Source organism: Cricetulus griseus, chromosome 2 (genome assembly GCF_003668045.3).
Source record: "Cricetulus griseus strain 17A/GY chromosome 2, alternate assembly CriGri-PICRH-1.0, whole genome shotgun sequence".
In the NCBI taxonomy this organism is placed as follows: Eukaryota; Metazoa; Chordata; class Mammalia; order Rodentia; family Cricetidae; genus Cricetulus; species Cricetulus griseus.
This window is the reverse complement of record NC_048595.1, coordinates 98,164,366-98,185,873: the sequence shown is the minus strand read 5'-3', so window position 1 is coordinate 98,185,873 and position 21,508 is coordinate 98,164,366. Positions and strand designations below refer to the sequence as shown.

At 46.4% G+C, this 21,508-nt stretch overlaps 1 protein-coding gene across 1 annotated transcript in view; it reads left to right on the top strand.

The window, feature by feature from the left end:
• Positions 1-18,660, top strand: part of Frmpd1 (FERM and PDZ domain containing 1) — a 53,370-nt gene extending 34,710 nt beyond the window's left edge. Inside the window, exons 7-15 of the mRNA XM_027403179.2 lie at positions 874-999; positions 2,372-2,491; positions 3,854-3,990; positions 5,345-5,471; positions 5,622-5,717; positions 8,472-8,654; positions 9,313-9,460; positions 11,815-12,627; positions 16,358-18,660. Coding sequence (XP_027258980.1) covers positions 874-999; positions 2,372-2,491; positions 3,854-3,990; positions 5,345-5,471; positions 5,622-5,717; positions 8,472-8,654; positions 9,313-9,460; positions 11,815-12,627; positions 16,358-18,660 — 4,053 coding nt within the window. The remainder of the gene's footprint in view (positions 1-873; positions 1,000-2,371; positions 2,492-3,853; positions 3,991-5,344; positions 5,472-5,621; positions 5,718-8,471; positions 8,655-9,312; positions 9,461-11,814; positions 12,628-16,357) is intronic.
• Positions 18,661-21,508: the final 2,848 nt, after the last annotated feature.

The following is a 21,508-nucleotide window of genomic DNA, read 5'->3' as shown; positions in this document are numbered from 1 at the left end:
CAATACTTCTCAGGGCCTTTCTCTAAAGCACCGAGCCACAGAGAGAATGAGCAGTGTGCCTGTGGACACACAGTGAAATGAGGAAGAGGACTCTCAATCTAGAACCCTTTCGTGTACCCGATATACCATCTTTTGCAAAAAAAAGAACATAATTTGTTAAAGAAATGGACATTAAAGAATGATGGGGGGTCTAAATGTGCCCCAGGAGCTGGAGACCTAGCTCAGTGGGAGAGCTCTTGCCTAGTATGTATGAGGATATAGGTTCAATCCCCAGAATGGAGGATGGCCCTGGAACTGAGAATAATAGGCAGTGTCATTTAGACACAAGCCACACGGTCCTTCTCTGAAGAGGTGACATGTGAGCTAAAACCTCAAGGAAGAGAAACAGCCTTGTGAAGAATGATGGAAACAGTGTGTAAGCTAAAGGGAACAACATATGTGTGTGACTGAGGCATTCGCCATGACGGCGAGGGTGGGGGGGTGGGGGGGAGACACTGGAGAGAAAGGGTGAGTGTAGCCTGGCAGCCATCAAACCTCAGGGTAGCATATCTGCTATTCCATCTTGACAGCCTCCCTGGCAGTCTGTAGTCATTGTTTCCTCCATCTCAGAAGAAACTGAAGCCTATTTCTCATAGTCACATGAGGTAGTTGGTAGGACTCTGTCCAGAAAGCTGTTGATCTGAGGCAAGAGACTGGTACTTCCCCCTTGGTGGTTACAGTCTCTGCAGAAAAGCAAGATAGATGGGTGTTGTGTGGTGCAGGGCATAAATGGAGAAGCACTAGCTTCTCCCTCCTGGATGTTCTGGGGGAGCTGTAAGAAGGCCAGGGAAGTCTTCCCGCTCATCAGGTGACCCTGTTCCCCTCTGCTGCCAGGACATCATCCTCACAGTCAAGGAGAAGCTGTCCATCCGAAGTATCGAGTACTTCGCACTGGCCCTGGAGGAGCAGTACAGCATCTCCCGTCTACACCTACTGCATGAGGAGGAGCTCATCCAGCAGGTAGGAGGACCCACCCTGCTCTGGCCAGGCCAAGCTCCTCAGCCACATTAGGGTTGGGACCTACTGCACTCACTCAGCCTGGAGATAGCAGGGCAAGACTTAGGCATGGTTTGCTTCTGCTCCTCTGAGGTAGGCAAGGCAAGGACATCCATCTTACAGATGTAGAGATAGAGGCTTGTAAGGGTAAGGTGGCTTTCCCCAGTCACACATCTGACTCTGATGACCTTTCCTGGCACTTGCCATCTCGGAACTATTAGGGAACATTATTTCCTATGTCCAAGACTGTTTTTGTGGCACTTGCCCCACTGAGCTGCACCCCCACGATAGGACAGGCTAAACAGCCAGTCCATCTGTGCTTACCCAATCCTTTGGACATGCAAAAACGTTGTTGTACTGACTCTTTAAGGTCAAACACAGGCCAGGTAACAAATCATTGTAGGGTGTATACTATGAGAAGATCAGTAGACACCCTATGGTTGGGAAAGGAAAGGGCTTCTTCAGCAGGGGAATGAAGTGGGGAAGCCTTAACCTTGTAAAGCACTCAGACTTCCTCATTGCAAGTGAGTTATGACCCAATCACCATACACCACTCACCTCCTGCTGCAAAGTGTGTGTGTGTGTGTGTGTGTGTGTGTGTGTGTGTGTGTGTGTGTTTGCATTAAGGAAGAAAATCAAACTAAATCCCAAGAATAATTTAAGCGGTTGAAGGGAGAGTAAAGTGTAGAATGATACAAACTGCATCTTTGCTTGTGGAAATTGACACTCATGATTCTTTTTCTCCTGGTTGTGATAAATTCCCAGTAGAAGCAACTTAGGAGGAAAGAGAGATGTATTGAACCTCGGAGTTGAGGAGTTGCCACACTTCATCATTGGAGGAGGCATGGCAGCAGGAACAGTGCTTGTCCATGGTGGGAGCTTGTGGCAGCTGGTCACATTGTGGTGACAGATAGGAAACAGAGAAACTGTAGACAGAGCAGACCCAAGATATAACCCAGGATCTTGCACCCCTGCCTCAGAGACCCACTTTCTCCAATCAGGCCCCACCTCCTAAAAGCTCCATAGTCTCCCAAACCCCTGCCAACTGAAGACCAAGTGTTTAAACGTGTGCTGGGAGGGGGGGGCACTCACATTCAGACCACAAAGCAAGGAGTCCTAGGCTGTCTCTAGGAGGGTATTGAGAAGGATAGGGGTTCCTCTGACAGAAGAAACATCTCCCTTTTGAATCTTACAATTTTATACCATGAGAAAGAAATCATGCTAAGAGAGAAGGCTGTGCTGTCTGGGGAAGGACGCCTCCCTTTCTCTCTTTTCCCCTTGTGAAGCGATTTTACAGAGAGCCCTGAGGTCACAGTATCTTCTTTACCCTGGGCAGGTGGTGGAGAGGGAAGAATCACAGGACTCCCGCTGCCTCTTCAGGGTGTGCTTTGTTCCCAAGGACCCCCTGGACCTGCTGAAAGAAGACCCAGTGGCTTTTGAGTATCTTTACCTGCAGGTGACTGGGCTGGGCTACTTGCCATGGCAGTGTAACCCCATAACACTGCTAAACAACTCTCCCAGGGGGATTGTCTTTTTCTGGAGCACAGTGGGTCCCATTATCCCTCCCAGTATTCCTGCTCTGAGTTGCTGTAATGGGAGATTTGCAGTAGAGTAATCAAATTTAGGTTTAGTCCCCAATGTAGATGATACATTTTTCTAATAGTATTAAGCATTGTTATTGTTTCCATTTTTATTTCGGAATGGGGCTTTAGTGCTTCAGGAACTCATATTAGAGATGATGTAACTGGGTCTTAGAAGGAGCATGTGTCTGAGGTCCCCACATAGTAGACGAGCTATACCTAGTTTATTGGTTCCTTCTTTTTTCTTTCTTCCTTCCTTCCTTTTCTTTCTTTCTTTCGTTCTTTCTTTTTTCCTTTCTTTCTTTGTTTTTGTTTTCTGAGGCAGTGTTTCTTCTGTGTAGCCCTGGCTGTTCTAGAACTAGCTTTGTAGACCAGACTGGCCTCAAACTCATAGATCCACTTGCCTCTGCCTCCTGAGTGCTGAGATTAAAGGCATGAGCCACCATGCCTGGCTAGAAAGCTGGTTCCTTGACTCCCAGCCTGGTTCTGCCCTCTATTGCCTGGGGTGAGATTAATTTTATTTTTATTTAGATGGAAAGAGTCATCCAGTAGGTATCACCAGTTTACAGAAGAGGCAGTTCAATATGGTGGGTTGACTAGCCCAAGTCTTACAGAAATGGTACCAGAAAATAATAGCAACAGTAGCCACAACACCACCAAAGGGTTATATTTGCATTTATATAATACTGTGTGCTTTATGCTTGCATTCCTGCACATTGTCTTTTCTGTTCAATGTTCATTGGTGTGAGGATTTTGGATCTCCAGGAACTGGAATTACAGACAGTTGTGAGCTGCTATGTGGGTGCTGGGAATTGAACCTGGGTCCTCAGGAAGAACACTGATCCATTTCTCCAGCCCATATTGTCTTTTCTAAACCCCATAGAAATCAAGCAATGTGGATCATATAGTTAGCATGCATTTAACAATGAAAGGCATCATGCTGAGAGATTTTATTTTATTATTTTTGGTTTTGGTTTTTTGAGACAGGGTTTCTCTGTGTAGCTTTGGAGCCTAGCCTGGCACTCATTCTGTAGACCAGGCTGGTCTCAGACTCACAGAGATCTACCTGCCTCTGCCTCCCAAGTGCTGGGATTAAAGGCATGTGTCACTAACGCCCAGCAAGAGATTCTTAATAGTATAACTAAGGTCACAGGCTGACTGCTGGTCCTGCTATCTTTGACCCGAGAAAATGGTGTGCATTCTCTTGTTGCCCAGCCGCTCTGTGTAATCTCTTGCAGAGTTGCAGTGATGTACTCCAGGAGCGCTTTGCTGTGGAGATGAAGTGCAACTCTGCTCTCCGGCTTGCAGCCCTGCACATCCAGGAGCGGATTTATGCCTGTGCCCAGCCACAGAAGATCTCATTGAAGTACATAGAGTGAGTGGCAGGGGGCGGCAGCTGTGTCACATTTGTGACTGCTGGCTCCTAGCCAGGATGGCCAGACTCCACAGAAAGCTGATAGTCACCCATCTGCCTTTGTCTTTCTGTCCATTTCCCTTTGCCCAGACTGGCTCCCCCACTGGGTAGAAGCCACTTCCACATGCAATGACACAGGGTCCCTTTGGAAATTTCCAGTCCCTAAAAGGAAATCTGAGGCAGTCAGTTGACAACTTCTAAGGGCAAGGATGTCTTGGAAATAAATTCTTCCAACAGGTGTGAACCAGTTGCTATTGCATTGTGTCTCCCTCCCCAAAATGGGGGAGGTTTCAAGTCCTAAGAGCCTTGTACCTCTTTATTCTTAGTTCTGAGAGCTAACACCCTGTAATGCAAAAAAAAAAAAAAAAAAAAAAAAAAAACTTCCCCAGATATCAGCTCTAGCTTGTCTAGGTATCAAAATCATATGGAGAAATCAGGTTTTAAAAACAAAACAGATTCCTGTTTCTACTCCTGGTATAACGAGTCGAGGAGCAACTTTAGGTGGATTCTGAGGCTCCTAAGCTAATATTCTAAAGCTTGACCTTGGGGATTGACAGGTGTTCTCTGTTGCAAGAATGTTTGGGCAGTAAACATAACTAGTAGTAGAGAGCTTGCCTAGCATATGCAAAACCCTAGCAGAGGGTGGGAAAGTTGTTCTTATGTGTGGATGATCATGCCACATATTTTGTTATTAAAAGGATTGAGAACAGGGATGGCTTAGCAGGTAGAGGCACCTGCTGCCAAGCCTGACAACCTGAGTTGGATCCCCAGGACCCACATGGAGGAAGGAGAGAACCTATTCCCACAAGTTGTCCTCTGATCACTACACATGAACTCACATGCTAAAATAAAACATCTCAGACTCTCCCTGGAAGTTTGACTCAGTATAGATACACAATAAAAAAAAATTAAAAAGATTGAGAACTTCTACTTTGATTCATGAACTATCTGTCACACAACACCAAGACCAGTCTATTTCCAGGTTAGTCAGGAGGTCCTAAATGTGGAATATGTATAAGGTGTATCATGCGTGTCTGTGGGAGGAAACACCCCACTCTCACTCTCTCCTTTCACAGAGAAATAAACATATGCAGATAAATACAGATTTAGATAGATTCCCTTTCTCTTTCTTTGTCCTTCTGTATCTATACCTCTGTCTCTCTCTCTCTGCCTGTCCATATCTTCCCACTAGAGAAAGCTGCTCATTATCGCTGTGTGTTCAGAACTCTAGATCTGAATTACATGTCATTTGCTCTTTGTTAGAATCGAGTGCACTGTAAACATGGGCCCCCTTGTCTCCAATGTCTCACGGCAGGAAAGACTGGGGAATAGAGAATTTTATATCTCCAACTTTACTCCGAAATATGAAAGGCAAAGACATCAAGAAAGCCATTAGTTTCCACATGAAGAGGAACCAGAATTTGCTAGAACCCCGACAGAAGGTAAGGCAACCATAGCCTCTGCCAACCCACCCAGTTGTCTGTTGTGAAGCCTTGGGAGAAATTCTCAACATTGTTTGGATTTTAAGCAAGTGAATAACTCTGGTTTCAACAGTTTTTTTGTTTTGTTTTGTTTTGTTTTGTCTACTAAAGCAACTTATTTCTGCTGCTCAGCTACGCTTAAATTATCTTCAGATCCTTGGGGAACTCAAGACATATGGCGGGAAAGTCTTTAATGCTACACTGATGGTATGTACCAGACCACCATGGACTCCTGTTTGTTTAGGACCTTGAATATTTACAGATTGGCAGATATTTACCAGGCCCTTGCTTGGTGTTAGTCCCATAGAAGATGCTAGGAGAGGCAGAGTGAATTAGTTATGATTTCTACCATCAAGGATGAAATATGCTACTCTACATGACAAGGCCATGAGACAGGCTACGGCCACTATTGTGGGTGGGATGATAGATGCTGCCATTGTTGGTAGTTTGGGACCAAGAAGGAGAAGGCTTTCAGATGGTTAGATGAGGTCTAGATGGGAAATGGGAGAAAAGCACTGGGGTGACATCTACTGTAAGCAACGCTCTTGGGAGCTTTGATACATAAATGCAGCAGGAAAAACGGGGAGCAGTAGATGAGAATATTGGACTGGCTGTCAGGCTGGGCACTGATGCAGAAAAATGAACTGAGGTGTGGACCTGAGATAAGAGGAGGCTAAGAGCCCTCTCCCTGGGCCCATTCCTCCTATTTCCTTTGTGGAACCCCAGCCTAGCACATGAGCTTCGCAGCCATCAGCTCATGGTGTGGGTTCAGGGACTCTACTCTGTCATGCTACCAGCCCCAGAAGCTTCCAGCTCAGAGCCAACTGACCAGTCAAGTCTTTGCAAGGATAGTAAGGAGAGAATTAAGAGGTTTTATGTATTTTATTATTTTCAGTGATGGTCCAATCCAATGAGACTGCTGGCTTCAGCACAGGCAGAAGAGAGGTGGGCAGTTATAGGAATGAAAAAAAATGGACTGAATCTATGGATAAGGACAAGGCCCCAAAGGGGGAAAGATACTCGATCTCAGAATATAGGGATTTGAAGGGACTGGTGGGTGTTAGTGTTCATGCATCTGTACTGGCCTGCCCTTGGGATCCTGATACAATACATCCTCAGCTGTAGCCACTAAGAGCACACCTGTTACGATAAATCTTTCTGCCATAAGCCACCGAGCCCCACCACCAAGTGTGCGCTCTACGCCAGCCGCCCACCCGAGTTAGGGCCCAAATGAATACACAGAGAGACTTGTATTAGGTATAAATGCTGCTTGGCCAAAACTAGGATTTTTCATCTGTTAGCTCAGTCTCAATTATCATAAATCTATATATTTTATAAGACTTATCTTATAGAGGATGCCTTTCATTGGCACCTTCTCTTGCCGGTGGCTCATATCCCGCCACTGGAGGATGTGAAGGGGAAAAGGGGGACACTTCCTGTTTCCTTTGCTTAAATATGAGTCTCCTTGTTATGTCACTTCCTGCCTGGACCACCACTTCTCTATTACATTTCCCAGAATCCTCTTTGACTCCTAGTCCTGTCTAACTTGCTGTCTCATTGGCCAAACAGTATTTTATTCAATAATCAATAAGATAAATATACACAGTACATTCCCCTTGCACATTCGCCATGTTCCCTTATAAAAGGTGAGCCTTGCCCACCTTTCTGTCTCTCTCTCTCTTTCTCTCTCTCTCTCTCTCTCTCTCTCTCTCTCTCTCTCTCTCTCTCATCACTCTTGTCCTTAGGGATAAGTCTCTGTCCCCTTCTCTCTCCTCTTCCATAAAACCTCCCATGTGAGCCCTGTTGTGTGGTGTGACTTCTCTTTGCAGCGTTTTTTTTAAATTATAGCAACTGGGAAAGCTTCTAGTGTTCCCACAGGCTCTAGCCCCTCTATCCCAAGCCTGCCTTTTGTTTTCCTGTCTCAGGAAAGAATTGGACCAAGGAAAGAGCAGCCAGCTATACAGAACTGGCTCAGGGCTTGAGTACAAATATAGATTAATAAAGACTCTACTAACAGATAACTCAACGTGTAATATGAAATCTGAGTATAAGTAATTGAAATAAATAAGATGCACCCAATGTTCTCAGAGGCATACAGAATTGGCATGGGTCCATGTGGAGGAGAGGGGCTGTTCAGGCTGAGGAGACTGAGACTTTCTCTAGGCAAATGACGGGTTTTTTTGTTTTGTTGAGACAGGGTCTCATGTAGCCCAAGCTGGCCTCAAATTAGCTGTTTACCAGAAAATGGCCTGGAACTCTTCCTCCTGCCTCTGTCTTCTAAATGCTGGGATTACAAGTAGTGCTACTAATGCCAGGTGGCAGTGGGTTTTGGTGGGAGCATTTAAGGAAGGGCCAGGATTTTCATAAAAAATGATGACAGGCCCAAGTGGTGGTGGTACACGCCTTTAATCCCAGCACTCAGGTGCCAGAGACAGGTGTATCTCTGTGAGTTCGAGGCCAGCCTGGTCTGTTGAGAGAGTTCCAGGACAGGCTCCAAAGCTACAGAGAAACCCCTGTGTCAGAAAAAGGACTTACAAAGGGATCTGAAGAGATGGCTTAGGGGTTAAGAGCATGCACTGCTCTTGCAGACAGCCTTAGTTCAGTTCCCAGCACCTATGTCCAGCCACTCATTTAAATAAATTAAAGAGTTTATAGTTTTTTATTTTTTATTTTTAATTCAGCTGTGGGTGGGCTCCCCATGCTGAGGAGTCAGGGTGAGGATGATAGTGAGTTATTAAAGTAGGAAACCGGCTTGGCAGAGAGAGGAGCCAGGCATGGCACACACTGTAATCCCAGCACTCAGGAGACTGGAGCAGGAGGACCATGAATTTGAGACCAGCCCTGGCTACACAGCAAAACCATATCCAAAAATAACAAAAAGAATGTGTTGGAAGGGAAATCATGTGGTGTGTTTTTACAAGCTTGTGAATGGAAACTAATTTGCCTTCTGCTCTTCTGCAGTTACAGGATAGAGAATCCTACATTGCCCTTCTAGTTGGAGCCAAGTATGGCATTAGTCAGATTATCAATAGCAAACTCAACATCATGTCCACACTGGCAGAGTTTGCCAACATCAGCCGAGTGGAACTGACAGAAGAATCTGAGAAAGTGAGCGTGGTCAAGGTGTATCTTCAGGACATTAAGGTAACACAGGAAGAGATTCAGAATTTGGTGTGAAATTATTCTAGGGTAGCTTATATGAGTTTGAGTCCACTGTTTATCTGGCTAAAAGGAGCCGCCTCAAATGGAGCGTGGCAAACAGGCTACATTATCTCAAGAAGCTCCTTTGTTCTGTTTGTCAGGCTGTGTTTTGGTGGAAGTTAAAATGGATAAATAGTTCAGGGTATCTCCTGTGCCCTTCTGGGAGGTTCTACATTCACTATTCCTTTTGATTTCATCCAATGAGCTCAAAAGTGGCCCTGTTTTTTTAGCACTCATTCTTCATTTTCTACTCATTCTTCCTCCTTTTCCTGTGATAGGTCAGCTCTATAAGGGACTAGTTGTATGAATGAGTAGGGTGGGTTGGGCAGGTAAAGTGTGGTGGCATCAAGGATAGAAAGGAGACAAAATTTAGATTAGGAATGAGGAACTCACAGTGTGTCAGGGTACACATACATGTTTATGTGCACCTACATGTTTGGTCATTTAAATTTAGCTCCTAAATGTGAAATAGTGAAAATATGGGCTACTTGGAGCCAGTCTGTGCACCATGGTTGAGTATACTTAATATCTATCTTTGGTTCCGTAGGCCTTGTTGTGTCTTGACCCTCTATAAACAGAAAAGTTCCTTTTGCCTTCACAGGTTCTGACTTTGTTGCTGGAATCCAACAGTGCAAAAGACCTGGCATGCTTGATAGCTGGGTACTACCGGCTGTTTGTGGACCCAGCTAGCTCTGTTTTCCTCTGGTCTGGAAACAGACAGCAGATTCACCGAGTGTCTGCTGAAGAAGGTGAGGTGCTGAGTCTTTCCCCAGTAAGGACAGGACTGTTTATTTCCAGCCAAACAGGTGATCTTTCTTAAATATTAGGTACGCTTTATTTGTCTTTGGAATTATCCTAAATGCCCAAGAATGCTAGAAGCTCTCTGATTCTCTGCAGTTTCCCAAAATCGTCTGTATCTTATTTCTCAGCAAAAGGAGATGTCACTTTTTTAGAATGTGAATGACTTGGTTTCATCCGTGCCTTTGCACTCTTTCTTATTCTCCTGAATTGCGATAGAAATTCACAGCCTTACATGTTTAGAAGAAAGGAGCACCTGGGGACAAAAGAGACTTGAAATTAAACCATGTAAAGAATGAAAAGGGGATGGATTAAAGGGCAGGGAAGAAAAACAGGCTCCTAGGCAGCTTCCCTTCAGCTGTTCTGTTGATGTGGCTTTTCCAGAAGCATACTGATAAATGTTTAATAACTGCCTCTGCAGGAGGAAACCCCTGACCTGCAACAATTGCCTAACACTCCTCCCATCACCACCATTTGGAGCCGCCAACACGATGTTAGACAGAGGTAGACAGAAGCACTCAATATCAGTATATAGTGCTTCCTCCATGTGGGCAACATAGGAATTGATCATCCCAGGAGGACAGATGGTTAGGAAGTGAGATGCAGCCATCCATGTCATCTGCAGTAACCACAAGGGATGGATTCTGCAATGTTTGGTGCTTATAAAATTCACACATGTCCAGGCTTTCTATGAAATGGTATGTAATTTATAGATGACCTGCACACATCCTTGTATATACTTTAAATACAACTCTAAATTACCGATCCTTCTGTCAATGCCATGTATGTGTTTCATACAGGGAATGGACCATTATAGCCATGCTTTCAGTTTTGAATGAGAGAGTTTATTAGTCTATCACAAGCAAAAGTAAAAGAACAAAAAAGCAGGCAACAAATATATAGTAGGACATCAGGTTTGGTGCTTACGTCATCCAGCAGGAATGACTGGAGATGCCATTCCTTCTGGGACTAGGCGTGGTGGCACACATCTTCAGTCCTAGCACCCCAAAAGCAGAGGCAGATACCAGCAGATCTTTGTGAGTTCGAGGACAGCCAGGGTGGTCACACAGAGAAAGCCTGTCTTGAAAAAAATAAACAAACAAAAAGTCAGATGGGGACCCTGATCGATAAAGAGCATGCCAGACAGTATCTTCTTCGTGGATGAGCTTCTGGTTTCTCATTACCACTACCCAATGCTGTGGGATAAACAATGGTGATCTTGGTTTGAAACAGTCTGCCTTCTAGATGTCCTCAAGGACACAGTTTTTCTAAGCCCCTTGGTGGTTTGCTGTTCTCCTTTCTCCCTGTGACTGAGCATGGGGCCTGCCTGACCCAAGGAAAGTAGTTTGGGGGGGAAATTAGAAATAAACATGTTTGAGTGGGACCATCTCTTGTTTCCTGAGTCAGAACTCAACACAAGTACAAATAAGCACATGACACTTTTCTGATATAGTTTATAGTACAGTCAAATGTTCTACCACTGAGCTATACCCCCATAATTTATATTATAGTGTGCCATTATTATCCTGTGTTATTGAAGAAATCATAACAAGAAGAAAGGCTTATACATGTTCAACATGGATGCATTTTGCTCTAGATATTATGAGACTATGGATGGATGAATCCATGTGTATGAAACCTACAAATTTGGAGGGGTAACTAGTTAGGAAGTGATATGTTTTATGTACTTTCTAGTAACAAGGCTATCCCACCAGCCAGCTCTCAAATAAATGCAGAGACTTCTTATTAATTATGAAAGCTTAGCTAATAGTTTAGGCTTGTCCCTAACTAGCTCTTAAAACTTAAATTAACCCACATTCTTATTAATCTATGTTCTACCATGTGGCTTTTACATCTATTCCATTTTGTGTGTCTGACTCTTTCCTTGTTTGTTTGGCTTCTCCATCAGCATTCTCTCTGCCCTGAAGATCCTGCCTAGCTATTGGCTGTTTAGCTTTTTATTAAACCAATCAAGGATCTATTTTGTGTTTCCCATTTTATTCCTTGTATGATTTTAATGTTCAGATAGAGCAAGGGAGATATTTTAGGAAAAGCTGAGCACACAAGGGAGACCCAAGTGAATATTCACCACTATTCTACAGACAGATATGTCTCCTTAGAATAGATAGACTCTTCCTGTCTTCTTAGGTGGCTCAGACAGATGAGGCACAGGTAACCTGGTGGTGTGGCATCCTTGGATCTTGTATCAGTCAATCTAGTGTAATTTGAGTCACTCACTTTCTGTATTTTCCCTCTGTCAGACCTAGATATCAGTTTGTGACTTTCAGTGTCCTGTTTATCCTAGGCTATGAGTCTAGGGCTTGCAGTGACTCGGAGGAGTCCTCTGAAGTGGATTGCATCCTGGAGCCCCTGTCTGACCGACGCTTGGTGAAACTGAGCCTCTGCAGACCATTTGTTAGAGAGGAGCAGCCCCCTGGAGACAGCCCCATACCTGAGGTGACAAGGAGAGGCCCAAGCACCTGCGGGGCCAGCAGCATGACGGACAGTGCTGAATCCGAGGCATCTGACTCAGCCAACACTGAGAGCCGAGGCTGCAGGACCAGTGGCTCCAGCGAGTCCATGGATGCCCTGGAAGAGGATGACTTAGATGCCTGCTCCTCCAGCGGGTCCAGCTTCTTCCACTTCGGCCCACCAGGCTTCTCAAAGGATCTTGATGCCAACAGCCAAGAGGAAAAAAGCAGGATCGAAACCAGTGGTTTCCTGTGTTTGCTGGACCTGGCCCAGAATGCCAACCCTCAGTGCCAGAAGATAGAGTGTCCCCAAGGGCTAGCTTCGGGGGCCTGCAGCTGGGGATCAGAACTGAGTATGGGCAGGCTAGACCCCAGGTTTTATGAGGGCAGCCGGACTGACTACTATAGCCTGTGTTCCAGCATCTCCCCAGGCAGCCACCTGAGTGACAGCTCAGAGAGTACGGCTTCCCGGCAGGGAGCTGCACCGCCACCATGGTGCCAGGAGGGCTGGATGGAGGCTCAGCCTGGCTCCATGCTGGAAACCCTGGCCCTGCACCCACTGCCCTCACTGGCCTTTGAGGATGGCAGCTCAGATGAGGAATACTATGATGCAGCTGACAAACTCACACCCCCAGACACACTCTCAGGTGAGCCCCCGCCCCCCATCTACCCTTAGCTAGCTTCCAAGAGCCCATGGCCAGCTTGAGAGCAAGATACAAAAGGCTTTGTTTACTCTTGAGGAGGCCAGGCTGGATTCCATGGACCAAATTACAAGCATCATGGCCTTGAGTCATGGCTGCAAGGGAGGTTTGGAGAATTGTGGACAAGGGGCAATAAGAGGAATTCATCCCATTGTGGGAACCAGGGAAGGTTTCCCAGAAGTTGTGTCAAGGGCTGGGACTTGTCAGGTAGACACACAAGAAAGGAATGGAGTGCCCAGTAGAGAGAGTAGCTGTGTCACTATGGACCCTGGGAGCCACCAGACAAGCCATCAGTGGTGTTTGATGGCCTTTGGGATTTCAAGAGTCCCTGACATCAGAAGGTTGGGGATCTGTTGGCTGGGTTCCTCATATATCTCCCCAAAAAAAGATTGTGAAATTCTTAACCTGTTAATCCATGATATACCATCTCAAACAAACAAAACACCTGTAAAGTCTTTCCACACAGAAAGACTTGCCAAGCTAACAAGAAAATCTTGCAAGAGACACATATGTATACACACTCACACATAGGCTTTTATACTCTATCTCCGGGCTATGAGGTTAAAAACCATGGCAGACATGGCAGTCTCAGCCCCAGCCCTCTCCTGTGCTTCTCTGATACTGCCCTCTTGTGGTTCCCATTGCTCTTGACAGAAAAGCCAGCTCGGCTCCTGAGGGCATCCTGTGAGGCTCTCTGTGGGAGCCTCTGCCTGCTTGCCCCTACCCCTACCCCACCATTTCCTTGCATCTCTGCAGGCCTTTGTATCTGCTACTGTCTTGCCGAGATCCTCAGCTGCTGATGCCCATCAGTGGTCTAGTGTCAGCCGAGGTTCCATTCTGCAGGAAACATTTTCCAGGTTTACCAGACCAGTGCCAACTCAGAAGCAGGTTCTTCAGCAGTGATGGCTTTGTGCCTATACCTTGGTATTGCCTGCAGTTATACATTCACTAGTACGGTCCTGTGAAGACTCCTTGAATGCACAGAGCACCTGGGCATCTCATCACTAAATGAATGAGTGAGCTCACTGCCATCTATGCTAACTTGATTTAAGTTTTTTGTTTGTTGGGGGCTGGTTTTTGTTTTGTTTTCCCTGTTGTTGTCATCTCACTATATAATCTTGACTGTACTGGAACTCACTATGTAGACCATGGGAAGGGAACAGCAATGGGTATGCTGCATTACACCCCACAAGAACCTGGCTAACATCCTCCTGGGCTCTCCCAACCCCAACTCTGCCCTGCTGAGTCAGCATTTATACTAGGAACAGGAAGAGGGGTGTGGCTGAGACTGGCAAATGGGACTCTTTTATGGGGACCTAGTCCAAACTTAGGTCCATGTAAGGCACTTTTCCATAGGAAGGGGGGGTCAGTGTGTTAAGCACAGAGCCTAGAACTGAGACCCTTGTACCTGGTTTCAGTCCAGTTCCTGTCTCACTGTGAACTCACAGATTCTCGCCATCAAAGGGTGTTGGTAGTAGCCAGGGCAGCTCTTCCCAGTCTGAATCACCCAAGGAACTTTGTTTAAAGTCTGTCAGTTCCTCAGGATTAGTCTCAGCAGTTCTGACTTTGGAGGTCTGGGGGGTGGCCTAGAATTTGGTAAGATTTTCAGTACCATGAAAGCAGGTTAGCAATGTTTGGTCTCAGTGTCTAACATGCTTCCAAGTCCCTGCTGACGTGCAATCCTGATTCCTTCTGCCCAAATTCCAAGACCTTTTCACACACTGCATCTCCTGAGAAAGGTCATCCCAGTGTGTGCAAACCCCTCATGACTGACTGAGGGTCAGGGTCCCTTTTTGTCCAAAGAAAGCACCCTTACCCCCTTCACATGCAGAATAAAAGCAGCAACAGAAGCAGAAGCAGCTACAGAAATGAGTTAACATCATGCAGAAAAGAAGAGCAAAGAACCTTGAGATTTCCAGCAAGTCCAAAGAATTGGGTGCAGAGATGGCTGGCAGCCAGGCCAGGGGTCTTGGCAGTTTAATTCCTCAGCTGTATTGTCATGTTATTGTGGCTGCAAAAATGACTTATTATTATTATTATTATTATTATTATTATTATTATTATTAACAGTTATTGAGTTACAGTCTTGATATGTAGACCAGGCTGGCTAGAAACTCAAATGTATAGCTCAGGCTGGCCTTAAAGTTGTCGGGCCTCCTGAATGATGAGATTGTAAACATGTACTGTCATAGATTGTTTTATTTTTTCTTGATTTTTTTTAAAGATTTTGTTTATTTATTACGTATACAACATTCTGCTTCCATGTACATCTGCACACCAGAAGAGGGCACCAGATCTTATAACGGATGGTTGTGAGCCACAATGTGGTTGCTGGGAATTGAACTCAGGACCTCTGGAAGAGCAGTCAGTGCTCTTAACCACTGAACCATCTTTCCAGCCCCATTTTTCTTGATTTTTAAATGAGTGTGTGTGTGTGTGTGTGTGTGTGTGTGTGTGTGTGTGTGTGTGTGTGTGTGTGTTTTCCCTGCATATATGTCTGTGCACTGTGTGTGTGCAGTGCCCACAGGGGCCAAAAAAGGGTGTCAGCCTCTGGAACCGGAGTTACAGATGGTTGTGAGTAGTCATGGGAATTCTGGGAATTAAACCCAGGTCTTCTGAAAGAGCAGTCAATGCTCTTAACTGCTGAACCATCTCTCTAACACCCCTTTAAAGTGTGTGTGTGTGTGTGTGTGTGTGTGTGTGTGTGTGTGTGTGTGTGTGTTTTCCCTGCATATATGTCTGTGCACTGTGTGTGTGCAGTGCCCACAGGGGCCAAAAAAGGGTGTCAGCCTCTGGAACCGGAGTTACAGATGGTTGTGAGTAGTCATGGGAATTCTGGGAATTAAACCCAGGTCTTCTGAAAGAGCAGTCAATGCTCTTAACTGCTGAACCATCTCTCTAACACCCCTTTAAAGTGTGTGTGTGTGTGTGTGTGTGTGTGTGTGTGTGTGTGTGTGTGTGTGTGTGTGTGTGTGTGTGTGTGTGTGTGTGTTTTCCCTGCATATATGTCTGTGCACTGTGTGTGTGCAGTGCCCACAGGGGCCAAAAAAGGGTGTCAGCCTCTGGAACCGGAGTTACAGATGGTTGTGAGTAGTCATGGGAATTCTGGGAATTAAACCCAGGTCTTCTGAAAGAGCAGTCAATGCTCTTAACTGCTGAACCATCTCTCTAACACCCCTTTAAAGTGTGTGTGTGTGTGTGTGTGTGTGTGTGTGTGTGTGTGTGCGCGCGCGCACACGCGTGTATGTTTGAAATTCTGGAGAACTTGTGGCTGACTGCCTGGGCTATGAATTGCATCACTTCAGTGTTGTAGATTAACAGTCTATGGTTTGAGAACATGAGTGTTACAGTACTTGCCCAGCATGCACAGGGTCTGGGTTTGATCTCTAGCACCATCAGTCTCCACCAGAGTGCACAAGGAGATGTAGTCTCCTGAAAAGAAGCTTGGGGTACAATGACTAAAGATAGTAAATGGGTCTTGGACAAGCAACATAAAAACTGTTGTGTTTACTGCAGTCATTATTCCCATCTTCCAAATGAGGAGACCGAGGGAATAAAAATTTAACTTGCCCAAGGTTTAGAACTTGAGTCCAGGCAACTGTACTTGCTTGCCCAAGTAGAGACAACCCCTCTGCTTCTCTGTGCTTAATGTAACTTTCCTTGTCTTGACTTGCAGGGCCCAGAGCTGTCGATCTTAATGCTGAGAAATTGCAGAGTCAGTCTAGAACCCGTAGTTCTGAGGAAAGCCTACATCCGGGACCAGAGGGAGGAGAGCCAAGCAGGCGGGGAGGGGCAAAGAAGTATGCCAAGACCCTGAGGAAACGAAGGTCCTTCCTACAGACAGACCACACTTCCCAGGTCTCCTTCCCCCTGGAGCCATCAGCCTCCCAAGAGAACATGGATGATGTGTGCTACTATGACAGAGAGCCTTACCTGACACTCACTGCTCCCTCCCCAACTGTGTCCTCCCTGCAGGACATGCAAGGTGAGCCAGGCCTCCTAGAGACCAAGGCCCTGGGGTTGCTGGCTTCCCTGAGAGAGACAAAGAGCAAAAATCCAGCCTCCAGGATCATGGAGATGGAGCCAGAGACCATGGAAACCAAGTCAGTCATTGACTCCCGAGTGTCTTCTATCTCTGCCATTCGCCTCCGAATTGACCCCAGCAATACAGAGAATCTTGAGGCTACCCCTGTGGCTGTCACCATTGACAGCTCCTCAGCAAGCATCCCTCACAACCCTCACTATTCGAACCCAGGTTCTTCTAGCCCACAGGCTGCTCAGATCAGGCCTTTCCAAACGTTATCTCCATTTCAAACTGTAGATGGTACTGCCCCCAGAGAGCTTGCCCCAGAGCCTGAGGACAACACCTTCCTTCTTTCTAGTGCTAACCCTAATCCAGACAGCCCAGGGCCACATTATGTCCCCCAAAGAGACACATCAGAGCTGGAAGGGGTCCAATCAGAAATGGAATCTGGATCTTTTTTGATAAATCATATACAAGAAGTTACCCCGAGATTCCCAGGGCCCTTGTCACCTGGAGATGGGCCTACACATGGTAAATGTGTGGTGAATTCAGAAGAGACGTCCGTTGCTTCAGAAGAGGGACAACCAGGACAGCTGTCTTTGGAAAATGGCAGTGAAGCTACATACAAAAATGGAACCAACTTATTTCCGGAGGAATTTGGGAAGGATTCAGATAATCTTCCACAGGCTCTTGATGTTAGTACTCCAGCAGGTGAAATAACCAGATACCTCCCCTCAGAGGACCAGACCCTGTCCTACTCCCTCAAAGAATCCCAGGGGAAAGAGAGAGACATCGTAGGCCCAGCCTGCCAGGAACAGGAACTATTGGCAGAATTGGACGTGGGCCCTGATTTTTTACTTGGGGAGCAGACCATTCCATCAGCCTTCCCTCTGGAGACGGGCAAGGCAGAGCAACTTAATCATGTAATAGGGGAAGACATGGCCCCTGTGGACACTCCTCAGCAAGTCTGTGTCCAGACAGTACCTTCACAGCCAAAGCTCTCACCGTGTAAAGAGGAGCCCCGCTCAGCAGATTCAGGCCATGGCTCACCGGCAGAAAGCAAAGACCATAGTCCTATCATTTGCCTTCCACCCGAGAGGTCTTTCCTGTGCTTTGCCCCAGAGAGCCATCCTGAAGGCTCCACCAGTCTCAGCAAGACCACCTCCTTCGGTTTTTCCAGCATGAATGAAGTGGTGCCTGCTGGGATTGGCATAGAGCATTGCAGATGTCAGCTCTCCTATGCCACGTGCTTCCGAGGCATGCAGCCTGAGACAGAGGAAGAAGATGGTGACCCACAGACACATCCTGTTGCCCCCCTTACCTCGCCACCATCTGCAGGAAGCCAGGTGACTCTACCCTGGAGGCCAGCCCGTGCCTACAGCTGCACTACACCCCTACCTAGGAAAAGCCACATCTGGCCAGAGTACTGCTCCAGGGCTTTGAGACAGATGAAGACTGCCCCTGCAAGTGCCCCAGAGGGCTTTGTTCAACTCACGGAGAGCCTGCTGGAGCTACAGGACATTCTAGAAGCTTCCTGGGAGGGTGGAAACAAACACCCCACTGAGAAGTGCACCTGGCATTTTTCAGAAAGCCGGAGCCGCCTATGCATGGGCTCCCAGAAGCTCCTATCCAGCTGTCAGCATGTGATCAGAATGGACCAGTCCCCCGAGGAAATGCAGGGTGCTGTGCGGGTCACCTTCCAGCACCTGGTGCAGCTGGCTGGCCTCTGCTTCCAGTTCACAGACTGTAGCCGCTGCTCCACTCGGCACAAGGAGGTGGCAGGGAACCTGAGGGACGTGGTATATACCTACCACCAGTTTGTGGAGGCTGCAAAACTGACCTGTGAGAGAGGCTACCATGACCTCAGTGTGAAACTCTTGGCTCGCCAATGCACAGCCCTCACAGCTGCTGTATTCTGTTTGACCCAGAAGTTCCGGGCATCCACTGCTCTATAAACAGGTCACCTACCCAAGGCCCCTTTAGCCTGCCTGGAAAGTTCTCCAAGAGGCCTCTTCTAGTTCTCCACCAACCCCCTTCAAATGTTTACTACGTAGAGTATTCAAATAAACTGCTGCTTAATCTTGGCCTGTCTTGTTCTGAGTGGTGATACATTTGAATTAAAAATCTTTACTCAAACCAGGCAGTGGTGGTGCACGCCTTTAAGCCCAGCACTCGGGAGGCAGAGGCAGGTGGATCTCTGTGAGTTTGAGGCCAGCCTGGAAGCCCAGAACTTGGGAGGCAAAGACAGGCAAATCTGTTAGTTTCAGGCTAGCCTGGTCTATAGAGTGAGTTCTAGGACAGCAAGGGCTACACAGAGAAACCCTGTCTCAAAAAACAACAATAACAACAAAATATGTTCAATCATTTTCATTCAACAGACATTCAGGCCTGTACTAAGAAGTTGAGAAATAACAGGCTGTATGTCACAAGGCTTTTCTTTCCTGATCAGAATGTGCTGGGGTATAGGTGAGTAGATGTCCATCCAACCAGCAGGTATCAGGCAAAAACAAAAGTCTCATATTTTGTCCCAAGAACTCTGGAATTGCTGACAAACAGCCTTGATTCCCTGTTATATTAATTCAGCACTAACCTTCACAAACAGATGTATACACGTATACATGTTACTACTGGTAGATTCAACCCTCCAAATCAGGAGTTTGCAGCACCTGGACCAGAAACCTGATCTTTGTTCTTGGCCGCTTCTCTGCTGAAAGCACAGGTTGCCACTAGGTGGCAGTAAATTCCCTAGCTGCTTGGGTGACCCATGTGCTCGGGTATTCTCTGCTTTATCTGGAACTGTAATCCTGACTCTTGCACCCTGTTTCTGTTTTCAATATAAGGCAAACATTAAATCCAGGAATCAAAGTTGTTATTATTGGACTAATATTAGGGCAGAAGAACTATAATTAATATTTTCCTCACTGACCCCTGCTGATCAAGTTAATCTTACTTAGCCATCATGGACCTGGACAAGCTGCTAAACTCTTCTTGTTTTGGGTTTTCTCTCTTATCCATGAGAAGACTCATATTGTCCACTTGATAGAGCAGAAATCTAGGAAACAATATAGTGAGTTGTAAGTATTGGTAATGTAAGACCCCCGGAAAGCTCAGGTCTCTGGGGTCTCAGCCCAGGACTGCGGTCACCCCAATCACCAGGTAGACTCGAAAGCTTGATGCAAACTGAATGAGGCTTTATTATAGTTGTTTAACAAGCTAACCCCATATTAGCTCGGGCCTTTCATCCACCCGCCATGGTGGATGGCTAGGAAAGACAGCTTGAAGCTGTCTGCATAGAGATCTTGTAGGGCAGCGTAAGGGGAGTGTCTAGGGGTACGCACAGGCTCAGGATTGGTGTGCCTCCAGGCTTGGAGGGCTTGCCCTGTGTTGATTGGCCAACTGGTTGTTATGGCCCATAGGCCCTCCCAGGGTGGTTGCTATGCTCTGCGCATCATTGCTGTGCACTTGTCCCTAAAGCACACCCAGAGCCATAAAGCATAGCGTCACCAGCTAACTTCTGATTGGTTCCTTGCCTCGAGGCAGGCATCTGACTTTCTAGTGACTAGGACAAGGTCATGGCAAGCACGTGTTACTGTCATGGCTGCCGAAATGGGGAGCTGGTCCCTTCAGTAACAATGTTCTGTGTTTCTCCTAGTCTGAATGTCCCCTGCATACATACTGTTTTCTCAAGCCAAACAAACCCACTTCAAGAGTTCTTTGGGACACCGTTTGTTCTGTCTTTTCTTGTCCAATGTAGTTTGGTGGCTCACCCTGGGCCATCAGAGAACATCAAAGAGGTCCTGTTTTCCTCCTGTTACTGATGCATGTGAGGCCAGTGCACCTAATTCCTGGCTTTGCCCAGCAAAAGCATGATGAGGGATGAGATAGTCACACTAAGCTCTCTCTAGGCAGAAGGGAAGCCATACTTGGGCAATGAGAGGAACACACATGTCCCTTCCATCTAACTGCCAGCAACTTGTCACTAGTAAGTAGTCAGTGTGTGTGTCAGGAAAGGATTTGGTTCCTTAGAATAGTGTTTCTTATGAAGCTTCAAATAAACTTTAAACTCCTGAATGCAACTTAGAAGTGATTTCATGACTGAAAAGTAACAGAGTTAGAAACCAAGTTGCATGGTGAAACGGGACTTAGAACCTTTGCTAGGAAGAGCAAAATAGCATGTTTTTGTAGACAGGATCTTCACAATCACCCGTGAGACTTCACCCAAGGGGCTGGATCCTGACAGATCTGAACCATCCTTGTGGCCAATTAACTAGAACCTACAGTATTCCAGAAGCCTTATGTAGATAGTTTGAATACTTTTGTAACACTTTACATTGTTAGACATTTAGCAGTTTTGTGAGAAATAGTTATGGAAGGGAGGAAGAAGACCAAGGCCTGCAACTGAGGCATTCAGTGCCATGTCTCCACCTTTCTCTGGTTTGCTATTCTTTTCCTCTGTGGTTCCCATGAGGAAGAGTAAGATCTGGAAATGGTAGGAAACTCTTGGTGCTCATTGAGAAGCTGAAGCTCAGGGAAGACATTCTGTCTGGTACTTTCTTTGACACACTCCATACATGAGGCAGGTGAGGTGAGAATCCTATACATGAGGCAGGTGAGGTGAGAATCCTATTTTCAAGGGTTCTTGGTGAAGGTTGGATGGCTCCTAGAGATGGACAAAGATAAAGCTTTGGGTCACCAAAAAGAAGCAGCATGAGGCATGCAAGGAGAAAGGAATCGTTGGACATGAGGAATCATCAAGGAAGGCGTCCCGTAAGAGGCAGCACTAATTAGGATGGGGGTGTCAAA